The sequence below is a fragment of the Nothobranchius furzeri genome, chromosome 18 (assembly GCF_043380555.1).
Source record: "Nothobranchius furzeri strain GRZ-AD chromosome 18, NfurGRZ-RIMD1, whole genome shotgun sequence".
NCBI classification, from domain to species: Eukaryota; Metazoa; Chordata; class Actinopteri; order Cyprinodontiformes; family Nothobranchiidae; genus Nothobranchius; species Nothobranchius furzeri.
Window position 1 is genome coordinate 7,534,672 of NC_091758.1, and position 13,712 is coordinate 7,548,383.

A 13,712-nucleotide genomic window follows, 5' to 3' on the forward strand; every position below is an offset into this window, starting at 1 on the left:
TTTCTGAGATTTCCCAGATAGTACACTATATTTTACCCCTCCCACAATGGGATGGAGGATCCAAGACCCATCTTTGGGCCATGCCCAAGCAGATCCCATGGGTAAAAATCGGGCCATTAGGCACTTGCCAACGTTTCCATCTCCAGGCCAGGTTCCAGAGGAACGTCCTGGTGACCTGCATCCAGGCAAGAGAACAGAGTTTCCATAGCTATTACTCATCATAAGTGGTCTTTGGGCTGCTCTATCTGACCTCATACAAAGCCCCTGTTTTTTCCATGGGTGACCCTGCCAAAGGCATGAACTCAAATATCCATGCAAACTGAACTGACCCAAAGGAAAGGAACCAGTTGACCTAAATTCAGAATATATGATTACCTCATCATTTGGAGGGACATGGTTTACTTCTTTCTAGCCAGTCCCAACCCTATTACCCGGTTAACGTTAAGCAGCAATGTAATGACCGGGTGAATAAGGCTGAGGCCCTTCGGAGTTAATTCCAATCTGCTCAAATCCTTTCAGCCCTCTGCTGTTGGCTCTGTTGGGATGCAGGCAGCTCTGACCAAGACAGGAGGAGACTGAACAAGCTAGTTAGGAAAGCTAGCTTGGTTATGGGATGCCCAGTGGATGACGTTAAGTAGATGTGTGAAAGGATGATGAAGGCAAACCTGACCCCCATCTTGGAAAACCCCTCCCACCTTCTCTATTCCACTGTGGAGGCCATGCACCCCTCTTTCAGCGGCAGACTGAGGCATCCAAGATGTAAAACAGAAAGCTACCATAGGTTATTCATGCCCTCTGCAGTGCGTGTGTAACTCCACAGTTTAACTGGTACTGGCATTATCCAGGTACACAGTATCATCAGTGCAATATTCAGTAAATGTTCATTTCTTGTGCAATACCAGGTTTACATAGTATGTATGTGTCCCTAGCCATTTTTACAAAACAATGCCATCAATTTGCCGCAACACAGTGGCGGCCGCAGGGACCCTCAGGTCGTTTATAAGCAATCAGCCCGTGGCGGTAATGTGGCGCAATCGTGTCCGTTTATAAAAGATTAGACGATGGCAGCATAAAGCTGGTATGGGGCGGTCTCTGCACTGCTGCGGACTTCTGTTTATCTTGGACATAACTCGCTTTTTATTGCAATTGAAGCTGCACTCATTACGTTTTTTTTTAACAAGCCGCTTCTAAAGGTGTCAGTCCTCAACGCAGTCTCTGGTGATCTGAGCTCCAGCTCTAATGGAGAGAGGCTTATGGAGCGCTGCAGCACTCCAGTTTATCATCTCAGCTGATTTTGTTCAGAAAGCTAAACTTACGGTCTGTGTTTACTTTCATCTCCCTCTGCAGCTCAGTATTAACTCCTCATGTCATCATGACACCTCCCACTGTTGTGCCAAGGTGCAAACTCTGTTTGTGAGACATGCAATCACCACAATATTACCACCAAGTGAGGAGGCACAATTCCCGCAACGCCATGCTGGCTATAGATATAAGACACACCGTTGTGGTCATTTTACACCGATTTGCCAACACGGTGTGTCTGGTAAGAAGGGTTCCTTACACTCCACAGTTCTGGAAACACTAGTCTCCTTTGGATTCAGTGTTGTTAGTGGTTGAAGGTTACAATGTTAGCTTACTGCCTTTGTGTGTTTACCTGCTTAGCTTTACCTTTTCTCTGTGTGTGCTGCCGTGGCGAGTGAATGTCCCCACTATGGGATTCATAAATTCTATTCTATTCTATTCTATTCTATTCTATTCTATTCTATTCTATTCTATTCTATTCATTATAAGCCAACACCTGGAAAAGGTAACCTGAGGTGTGTACCATGAGCTGATCTGCATTCATTCGGACTCTGTGCTTTTGGAGTCATTTGAGGCATCAGAACAGAAACGTAGATGAGCGTTTATCTAAAAGAAGAAGATGCCCTCCTCAGAAGCAAACAGAACAGTTTTGTTACTTTGACTAAAAGCTTTTTCTGCTGCAGAAACCATCTGTTTCTCTGGCTTACTTTGTCAGTGTCACACCGACCTTTGTCCATCTTGCAACCTTTCACAGACCTTTCTACACCCTGTTGACCCTGAATGTAATACCTCATGTAAACCAAGAAGAGCTGAAACAAACAGCCAAGAAGCAGAAAACGATGTTTAGTGTCAGCTGTGAATAGAGACTGTTAACCTCTGGGAGCTAGTGTGGAACAAACAAACACACACACACACACACACACACACACACACACACACACACACACACACACACACACACACACACACACACGCTGCATGTACACTACTCCACCTTTAAACTTTCATCCCATTTCTAATTAATCCCTGTTAATCCCTGGCAGATTTATTCCCTTCCTGCAAAGGTTCTTGATGCTGAAGCTGAGCCTCCATCAGGCGATATGAAAAGCCCATAAAAAGAAAATGCTGCGGTTATCTCCACAGATCAGCTATTTACACTGATCTGCAGTGTTGGATGAACCCTTAGCCAACAAGAAATGACCGTCATTCAAAACCTATTTTTGCTTTTAGACTCCATAGACGTGTTTCATACGATGAGTGAGGCAAAAATAAATGATCCAGAATTCTTTGTAGAACTCTGCTGGGAACCCGTCTGGACCTGGAGCTTTCCTATTAGCTTCCTGGAGCTCCGCTGATGTTAGTGTCGAGTCCAGGACTGTAGCTTGGCTGTCTGATCATTTAGGAAGTGTTATCCTGTCAAGGAACTCATTGATCTCATTATCTGATGGGTTCATCTGTGGTGAGTACAAAGTTTGGTAAAAGTCTCTGAAGGTGTTGTTTATTCTTTCAGGGTCATTAACTATATCCCCGGTTGAGTTTTTAACAGCAGATATGGTAGTTTTCTCTTTATTGATTTATAACTGGCTAGCTAAGAATTTACCTGATTTATTACTATGTTCAAAGTTTTCTATTCGTAGTCTTTGTGCTAAAAATTGTGTCTTTTTGTCAATAATTCCATGAAGTTCTAATTTAGCTTTACGTAATTTGCTCATTAACTCTTATCGGTTTAGTTTTATATTCGACTGAGTGCACAACCAGATGCAGGAGACAGCCCCACTGGTGCAACAGCAGAAACACCAAGCATGTGTCCGGCTGTAACACGTTGCATCAGGTGTAGGGAAACACATGTACATACTTAACCTTTGTAACCTAAAAAGTATAAATACATCTGTGTGTACGTGTTTGAACTAATGCAGCGTGCTCAAGAAGTCAAGTGTTGTGCCACAATTTCCACAAAACAACAACAGCATTAGACACACACAAGCGCGTGTGTGTGTGTGTGCGTGCGTGCGTGCGTGCGTGTGTGTGTGTGTGTGTGTGTTTATGATGAGCAGCTCAGGTGGAGTACTGCATCGTGATTGTTACGTAAACACACAATTAGTCACACACACAGGCCTTTATGGAAGAAGGTGTACCATGAAAGAGTGTGAACAGTCAGATTTTACCATGGAAACGACAACAAACTCAGAATGTTCTGATCAGGATTTTGGGTCGATGAGGTTTTATTTCTTATTTATTGGTTTCCACCTCACTTCTGTTTTATTTAAGCTCATATTTTACTACATTCATTACAACATTTGTTTTTAGAGTTGAAAACGTTTTTTTATACTTTTTAAAGAATAAACAGTTCATCTACTTTCCTGCATTGTTAGGTTCTCTTGTCTTGTTAGATTCCCATAAATCCTCATTTATACCCCCCCCCCCCTCCTTCAGTGTATGGAGAGAAAATAGGCTCAAAAGATTAGTGTTTGTGTAAAATTTGATTTGTATGTTGTTTTTATGTTTCTGTTTCTATCTTCAGCTCCTACACTCACAAATAGTTAAATATGCACACACACACACACACACACACACACACACACACACACACACACACACACACACACCACCACCACCACCACCACCCAAACATTGTGCTGAAGGAGTGCGGAAGAGGACTAGAGACACTAAAAGGGAAAAAATAATACTTTTCTGACTTTTTCACTTTTGATTTAAAAAATCATATTTTCTTTCTATCTTTCGTTTCACTGGCCCTAATCCTCTTCTGTAGTCAGAGCAGAGGTGATTTGCTGTGAAGAAATAGTCATAATAAGTACTTGACTTACACTGATTACTGAGTTAATCGATCCCCAGGTCTTAGACTCAGTCTGAAGTGACCTGAGTGTAATTAACACCTTTCTTTTTCCTTTGTGTGTTTCAGTCACTGGATGGGTTTGTATTTGCACTAAACAAGGAAGGCCGATTCCTTTACATCTCGGAGACTGTTTCAATCTACCTGGGATTGTCACAGGTAAGGCTTTATGGCTGTGGCTGTTTGTAGAGAGAGAAAAACACCATTTCCGTAGTGAAGGTCTCATCGTTTTCATGATTGTTGCAAACTCATTGAAATTCTCATCTTTCTGAATCTTTATCTTTCCTCCTATTTTTGCACATTTCTATCTATTCTGTGTCAGTTCCAAAGATAAATCAAATCACAATTCATTTAAAATCTTGTCAACTTCTCAGGCGGTTGTTGATTTGTGCAGCAAGTGATTGGTGCCGTGTGGATTTCCTCATCACTTTCATGCTTTACACAGCCGACTTAGTGAAAAGAGCCACTAATAAGAAGTTGAATTGAAAACCTGCTTGTGTGGATTGGTTAATCAGCTCTGCATCAAACCAGCTGTGGGATTAAAGTCAGACACATCAGTTACATGTTTGAATTGGTAAACTTTGTTTCTGTTCTCAAACGCCTGCAGGTATTTTGTTCCTTTGGAGCTAAAATGTTTAAAAGGAGGTTTTTAACAGAGATGTCCGTCTTCTTAAAAGTGTTACTTTATAAACATTAATCCTTGGTTTCTGACCGCTACCAGCCAACGTCTGGTCCTAGCCCATCAGCTGTGACGGCTGATGTGTAATGGAAGCCCAGGTTGGGTCTGGTGTCTCATCTTCCTCAGGACAATGCCTCCTAGATTGTCTGTGGGGGTTTCAGGTCTGGTCTTTTGCTGGCCAGTCAAGCACAGCAGCACTCTGGTGACTGAAGCAGCGTTTGGGTGCTTTGGCAGGATGGGCAGGGGCCAAGTCCTGCTGGAAAAAGAAACCAGCCTCTCCATAAAGCCTGTCAGCAAAGGGAGCTCGGAGGGCTGTAAAATGTCCTGGTCCATGTCTGTGCTGGGTGTGACGCATATACTGAGTGGTTTCAAAAGCTTTGATACAGCAGGAAGAACAATCCCAGACACGATGCTCCAGCAAATCTGAAATATGGTTTCAGTAAAAAAAATGAATATATTAATAAATAAATATATTAGAAAATAATGTATGGTTTCATCTGAAACAATAATTCAATGTAGATTGTTCTTGCGTATTAAAGAGCTGGTCGACTGAGAAACCATTTTTATTTACTATTTTTGATATATGATCATGTTTCATGCAGGCTGAACATGAAAATAGTCTCCTACTATCTCCTGCATTAGATTCTGAGAGAAAGCCGACGCTCTGCTCAGAAAATCCCAACAGATCTGACAGAGAGCATCCAGACTAGTAGAAGCTAAGAGTTGGCATTAGCAACTCCGCCACACAGCAGAACTCCTCCAGGCTTGTGTTATTTGTGGAGATAAAACATCAGTGTTGCAGAGAAAACAGTCAGTTGTGTTGCTGTTAGCCAGTCAGAGGCTAAATGTCCGAATGTCAGGAAACGAGACTCCACATCCTGTTGTATGAAGCTTCTTTCTCCTCCGGCTGACTTCTACATCTAAACAAGTGCATCTGAGCTTTTTCTCCAGAGAACGACTTGCAAGGCATTCATTCAAATTCAATTCAATTCAAATTCAATTCAGAAATACTTTATTAATCCCAGAGGGAACTTAAAGTTTCAGTACACACAATTCTGAGATCAGACAGACACACATAGACACATGACAAGAATTGGTGACTGTGGTCATTTGCAACCCAAGTCGTGCTACCGTAATAGATCAGAGGGTTTATATGAGGATAGAGTCAGGTGGAGGGGGAAAAAGGCACTTCAAAGTTACCCTCAACAGGGAGGGCAGCTTTGCTATGCAAGAAACACCTCAGACAGAAATGCACACAGACTTCAGACATTACACAACATAAATGTCCACTAGGTGGGGAGGTAGGGTTGGGACTCTCCTCACTTCAGTGCGTGCAGCCACATGGAGCAGCGCTCATCACCTCCGTTTGGACAGGGGAGGGAGATTAACGGGTTAGAGGGCACAGTGACTCCTAGATACGGTTCCACGGCCTTCACCGGTCACAGTCCCACCCAGGCTGGGATAGGGAGACAGGGTTTCCATAGCGACGGCAGCATTCCACATTTCTTCTGGGGGGGAGTTTTCACTTCAGCCTCACAGGCTTCAAGGGCACCAGAATCAGATAAAAACTGTTTTGGGGCCAGACAGATAATTTCCTCTCTGCCTTAGAGTTCTGTTGGTCTTCAACCCCTCTAGATCCAATAATGGCGTAATTAATCTATCCCAATCCGTGCTGATCCGTCCACTCGCTCCTTGATGGAATCCACTTTCTGTGCCAGAGCCTGAATCTCAGCCAAAGTTCCAAGCTTACGACTCATCTCGACAATTATATGAGTTTGTGTGTTCACAGTGCGATGCATTCCATCCCTGAGCTCCGGGACTGAGCCAATATTCCTCGAAAGCTCGTCAATTTTCCGGTAAGCCAGGTAACCGCTCAGGCCAAACAGCAGGAGTCCCGACACCAAAACACGAATATCCAGACGTCTTCAGAATCCTCTACAGACAGTTGAGAGAGGCAGATCAGGTTCCACTGTTTCCAGGAGTCCATGATATACCCAGCTGGCTCTGTCCCAGAGGGGCATCTGGGAGCCCTTCTCCCGTTCTCATCGTTGAAAAAATGTAGTCAATCGCGTTGAGAGACCAACTGACCAGATCCATTTTTTATAATTTCCAGTTTCCAGAAAAAATGCAGAAAGCACCGTGCACACAAAGACAGGACAAAGAGCCTTGGGATGAGGAGGGAGGGAGAGGAGAACAAAAGCATCTGTACTCTCCAAGAGCCGGAGGAAAAGCCAACTACAGACCACTGTAAATGTATTAACCTATGAGTAAAGCTGACCTTTAAAGTTTTAGGAATGTTTCTTTCCATAGTCTGACTTATGGATAATAGAAAACTAATTATTTTACTATTTGACTTTACTTGATAAAGTCCTCGACCCAGACAATACTCTTTTCACTCCATTTGGAAAGAGCCTTTTTCGTACAAGAGGGTGAAATGAAGAATTTTTAGATACCAGACACGTTTTTCAGATACACTTTGTTTCAGCTGAAGATGTGTAGCAGCAGCGGAGAGAGCCAAACCCCATTCAGGCCTTTCAAAAATACGTTGGAATATTAAAATTCATTCAAAGTACAAATACATTTTATTTAACGTTGTCAGATCAGAGACATCCGTGCTTATAGAGTGAAACTTTATAAACTGCACCATCACTGAAGCACTGGATTCTAAAATACCACAAAGGAGGGAAAGATTTTCTGTTTTAGCAGGAAGTTTGTTAGAGAAAAGTCCCAGAGAACCCTGTAGTTGTAATAGAAACTGTCAACTCGTTTAACACACATGCAGACACAACGATAGCCTTTTCACTGGTCGTATGAGTAAAGTTGGGCTAAAGGCGCACTAAGCTACTAAGATCACATGTATGTGCTAAAACGACATTTTACTGGGTGAATGAAAAGTAGGAAGCCTTCAAACAGGAGTGAACCATCATGGCCAGTCAAAGACTAAAGGTATGCTGCCTACACATCTGTAACATTCTCCCCCCATGGACTAATTCCCCTTCCAGGATTGATTGATGATTTATATCAAATAATTGATTAATTGTATAATCAGGTCCCCCTAAGCTTTTCTGCCGTGCTAGTTATCTCGTTCACTCAGCTTTTATCAGCAGCTGAAGGAGTGCCACAGCGATTAACACTGGCAGAGACGGACGGAGACAGAAAGATCAAGCCGAGAACAAGCTCCGCCCTTTGATCCAACATGAGCACACAAAGTTTGTCAACCTCCATCCACTTAATTGCTCTTCCTTTTCTCCTTTTAATCATGCTTTCGCCACTTTATAGGGAGAAAATTATCACTAATTATTTTTCCACTTTAATTAGACCTTCCCATGCAAGAATCGGGATGAGTAGAAGGGAATGTGGGGGGCTGGCTGCTGGCTTTAAGCCTTTCTGCAAATTGATGATGTTATATTTTCCTGCTTGGTGGCCAGTGCTGAAGCAATCCTCTGGCACAATTACGTGCAAAGAGGATTTTCTGGCTAAACTAGTGTTGTTGCTGTCTTGTCAGGGAGATGGCGAACGTGGCTGGCCAGTCAAACAGGTCAGTAATAAAAGCATTAAAGCTGCTGCTGTAATTAAACACGGGCCTGTCTCTACAACCGATACTCTTTACCGTCTTCTTAGAAGACAACTCTCCTTTTGAAATTGAGACTATTCCACCCGAGCCCTAACCCTTACCACGTAGACATGTACAAAGACAGACTAAGCATCTCCACCCTTTGTAGTTCAAAAGTAAAACCACAAGATCTTCTGTGAAGGCATGTCATGTTGCCAATGTCTAAAAATAAGCTGGGGACTTGGTGCGGACTGGTGCTGCATCTGCAGCGATGAGGGCGTTGTACCGGTCTGTCGTGGTGAAGAGAGAGCTGAGTCAGAAGGCAAAGCTCTCGATTTACCGGTCGATCTTACCCTCACCGATGGTCGCGAGCTTTGGGTAGTGGCTGAGAGAACGAGATCGCAGATGCAAGCGGCTGAAATGAGTTTTCTCAGCAGGATGGCTGGGCTCTCCCTTAGAGATAGGGCGAGAAGATCGGTCATCTGGGAGGGGCTCAGAGTAGACCTGCTGCTCCTCCACATGGAAAAGAGCCAGTTGAGGTGGCTCTGATTAAGATGCCTCCTGGACACCTCCCTGGTGAGGTTTTCTGGGCATGGCCAACTGGGAGGAGACCTGAAGGGAGACCCAGGATACACCGGAGGGACTATGTCTCTCGGCTGGTCAGAGAACATCTTTGGATTCACCCGGAGGAGCTGGCCCAAGTGCCTGGGGAGAGGGAAGTCTGGGCCTCTCGAATTAGGCTGCTGCCCCCACGACCCAATGGAAGAAAATGGATGGATGGATGGATTATTGCCGTTTTAGCCAGGGCAATGCCCCATTCCTTCACAGAACCTGTTCTAGAACCAGCCATCCGGGGGGTGTCCGTTTTGTTTTGGCTTCAAATTTGGATGTCTGGTTAATATCAAGTCACTGAATTACCCCCGTTTTCAGAATACACCATATTAGAATGCACCGTATGTTGTGTGCACGTTCACGTGTTCGTGAGTGTTTCTGTCTGCCTGTGTTTGTGGGACGAGCATCACTCGCAGCTGCCTTCTTACGGATCTAATTGAGATGTGTGGATTTGTATGCACAGGCACAGCAGATGGCTGTGTGTCCTGTGTTTGATGATCCAGAGGAAAATAATAATGGCATTGTCTCAGCCAGGCCCAAATTAGTCTGCTGGATTATCGCCCGTTACGCCCAAACATGGTCAGCAGCCAGCTTGACTTCATGCCAGGCCAGCATATGCAAGAACATGAGGGGTCCTGTGTGAGTGACACATTTCACTCTCTCTCTTTCTTAACATTTTTTATCACAATTGCCTATTTTTTGCTAATTTTAAATATATTTTTAAACATTTTCTAAATGCTTTTTTACATTTTTTGTTTTTGTGAAGCGCCTCGTGATTTTTATCTTGAGAGGCGCTATAGAAATGATATTTTCTTCTTCACACAGATTAAGTAAGAGATTAACGTTAAAGTGTTTGTACATAGAAACTAGAAGGTTTGAATGTTTAGATGTGTGTGTTTACATCAGGGGTGTCAAACTCATTTTAGCTCAGGGGCCACATTGAGGGAAATCTAGTCCCAAGTGGGCCGGACCGGTAAATTAAAAACAACTTCAGATTGTTTTCTTTGTTTTAATACAATCAATATAAAACAAGGCTGGAGCCTGAGGACAGTGTATCCAAAATAGTACAAGTACAACACCTGAAGTGTACTTGAAAATGTGAAAAAAATAAAAAATCAATAAATAAAAAAAACATTCCTTAGTGATTCAAAGAGCTTACAGATCACATGGCTAGATCAGTTTCATGCAGCACTTAAAGTATATTTGACTCATTTTACTTTACATCTTTTAGCTTTCACCAGCACATCAATATCAGGAGTCACATCCTGAGTGGCGGCCAACTTCAGGATGTGATTCAAGTTCTTGTGTGAGCCTTGAGTGCAGCTTTGCTTTATTTATACTCATTACAGAGGAAACTTGCTCACAAAGATACGTTTATTTTCACTCTACATTGTAAAGTATGAAAATAAAGTTTACACAACCATCTCGCGGGCCGGATCCGGCCCGCGGGCCGCATATTTGACACCCCTGGTTTACATGATTTGAAAGTCACATTATTTGCAAAAATAGTTTTTTTAAAAGAACAAGTCATGCAGTGACAAATTTAAGCCACTGAACATTCCTCATCCATTTAAGGATGTTGAACTTTCAATGTACATTTATAGTTGGGTGTAAGAAAGGCACGAGTGTTCCAGTGGAGTCACCACGGTGGATGCTGAGGACCAGAGGAAGGAGGCAGCTAACCGTCTGACTGACTGCTAGAAGCTGCTTAATGTTAATTCATTCATGTTCCCCCGCAGACCAGTCCAACGTGTGTGTGTGTGTGTGTGTGTGTGTGTGTGTGTGTGTGTGTGTGTGTGTGTGTGTGTGTGTGTGTGTGTGTGTGTGTGTGTGTGTGTGTGTGTGTGTGTGTGTGTGTGATTCATTTCCAGCTCTCTCTCAGGGAATGTGAATGGCAATAAAAGAGGGCAGAGATCAGGCTCTGCCTCTCTTCCCACTGACCCTGCTTTGTGCACACACACGTGCAAGTGTGGTTGTGTGTGTGTGTGTGTGTGTGTGTGTGTGTGTGTGTGTGTGTGTGTGTGTGTGTGTGCATGCATAGGAGTGGTATAAGCACAATAACTCTCATGTGCATTGATGCATGTGAGCAAAATGACCTTGTGTGGTATGCTGTGTGTGTGTGTTAGTAGGTCTGAACACCGGAGAGCCTCTTTAAATGACAATGACAGAAACAAATCGCTCCAAACACCTCTGGGATATATTCACACACACTCACACACACACACACACACACACACACACACACACACACACACACACACACACACACTCAGAATTCCTTCTATAATTACTGTTTCCGATTCCAGATTTTTTATTACTATTATTTGTTAAAAGCACAGTGTGAAAAGGCATGGCTAGATGTAACAGACTGAATAACCTAAAATCTTTACTCCCCTTTCCCATTGTTTCATTTTAACTACGTAAAGGTCGGATAAATAATAGTATGTGACAGAAAAGGATTCATACAATAGTTCAGCCCTAAAGGGGAGACTGGCCAAGATCGCTGCACATTTACCCACAAACTAGCTAAACTGATTAAGATCTAACCTGCAAGCACATATTGTGTTAATGTTTAAAGAAGTGCTTTGATCCTGCTTTTTAAATGATCAGTGGTCAACTGGTCTTCTACGTTAGTTCATATCAAGACAGGTGCATGTTCATATGGCAGTGCAGTGACCACCAGCGTACTCATACATACCACTTTATTTATAAAGCGCCTGTAACATGGATCTACAGCCAACCAAAGCGCTGCACTTAATAAAACAACACACAGCATCAAATAGTCCCATCATAAAAACAATATAACAACAAAGTACGGCCAACCTAACAAACTGAAACCATAAAAGCAGACCATGGATTTAAAAAGAAAGAACCAACGTGGACGGGGGTTGGTTAGGAGTGATGCTTTGAGAATCGAAGGCCAGGGAGAAATCGTGCGTTTTCAGCTGAGATTTAAAGACGGTAAGATTGCCTCACCTGAAGGGGTCGCGAGTTCCACAGTTTTGGAGCACAGATAGAAAAAGCCCGTTCCCTTTTTTTACTCATATATGCTGCTCTGGTGCTAAAACTGATTCAGTTACTAAATTAATGCTGCTGAATAGAATCTGACATTTTAGATAAATTAGATTTGGATGCATTCATTAGATGTTTCTATCAACAATGCCCTTTTAGTCTAATGTTGATCAAATATGTATTTCTGTTCTAATACAAGTCTTTGTAAACTCATTCCCATTCACCTGTTGTTCAATGCAGCTGTCTGACAGGCATTGTTTGCATTCTTTAAAGGGGCAATATGTAAGAATCCTACAGCCAGTGGTGGTGGTGTGTGTGTGTGTGTGTGTGTGTGGGAGGGGCCTGACTTTCTCCTATAAGAAAAATGAAAGAGGGGCGTTACTGTGTTGTAAAGTTTCCAGCCACGGTCGCTCTCCTATCTGCTGAAGCAGTCTAGTTCAATACCAGACGCTGAACATTACAGTGAACTGTACGTGTGAGGTGAATAATGAGTCAATCAAGTTGTTTTAGTTCCTTTAGTGAGTCATTCAGAATTAAAACAGCAACAAGGTAAACCAAACTTCCTCCAATGTTGGAGGCATACTACCATAATACGTGTAGTAAGTGCTCCCTCTGTAAAGAGTGCAAACATATGACTATTTATCTATCTACTCATTATTTTATGATGTATAACTAATCCTTGTTAACTAGTATATTCTGGCGCTGATCCGTAACTGGAAACATCTTTGAGAGCATTTTTGTTGTTCAGGAAAATGTACTGCAGTTGCCTCATCTGACCACAGGAGGTCATCCTTATAAATCGCACATTTACTTTTGAAAAGCAAAAATATTTGGTATCCTCTGTGGAGTTAAGTTTAAATTCAAGTGTTGCTTAATAAAAGCAATTGCTGAAGTTCGGTTGCACAAAGCAGATGTATCTGCAAACTGTTTGAACTTGGCATCGGTTACATTTTGACAATAGCTGTTTGTATTTTGGGCTGCATGGTGGCGCAGTTGTTAGCACTGTTGCCTCGCAGCAAGAAGGTTGCAAGTTCAAAACCCAGCTGCGGTCTTTCTGCGTGGAGTTGCGTGTTCTCCCCATGCATGCATGGGTTTCCTCCGGATACTCCAGTTTCCCCACAGATCACAACATGCCCTATTCGTTAACTGTTAACTGTTAAATGGTAAGTGGCTTGTATTTGATATAGCACCTTCTAGAGTCCTGGAACCCCCCCAAGGTGCTTTACAACACAATCAGTCATTCACCCATTCACACACACATTCACACACTGGTGGGGATGAGCTACGATGTAGCCACAGCTGCCCTGGGGCGCACTGACAGAGGCGAGGCTGCTGAGCACTGGCGCCACCGGTCCCTCCGACCACCACCAGCAGGCAACGCAGGTTAAGTGTCTTGCCCAAGGACACAACAATAGCGACAGACTGAGCGGGGCTCGAACCTGCAACCTTCTGATTACGGGGCGAGCTCTTAACTCCTGTGCCACCGTCGCCCAAACTGTTGTACGTCGCTATGGATAAAAGCATCTGCCTAATGAATAAACATTTACTAACATTTTACATTTCTGTACACATCAAATAGAAATGTGTCCTAATGTGGATCCTGGGGGGATACCCCAAAACATGGATGAAGAGTTGTAGCATACAACATCAGAACGTTTTATGTTTTGCTTCTGAAATGGTTTCCAAACCATCAGAAAGTATCA

General features: G+C 43.1%; 1 protein-coding gene across 3 annotated transcripts in view; it reads left to right on the forward strand.

The window, feature by feature from the left end:
* The window catches only part of LOC107391662 (neuronal PAS domain-containing protein 3), a 388,161-nt gene that overhangs the window by 255,100 nt on the left and 119,349 nt on the right, over nt 1-13,712 (forward strand). For all 3 annotated transcript variants that reach the window (XM_070546901.1, XM_070546902.1, XM_070546903.1), the window contains one exon: nt 4,223-4,312. In XM_070546901.1, the coding sequence (XP_070403002.1) occupies nt 4,223-4,312 (90 nt within the window). The remainder of the gene's footprint in view (nt 1-4,222; nt 4,313-13,712) is intronic.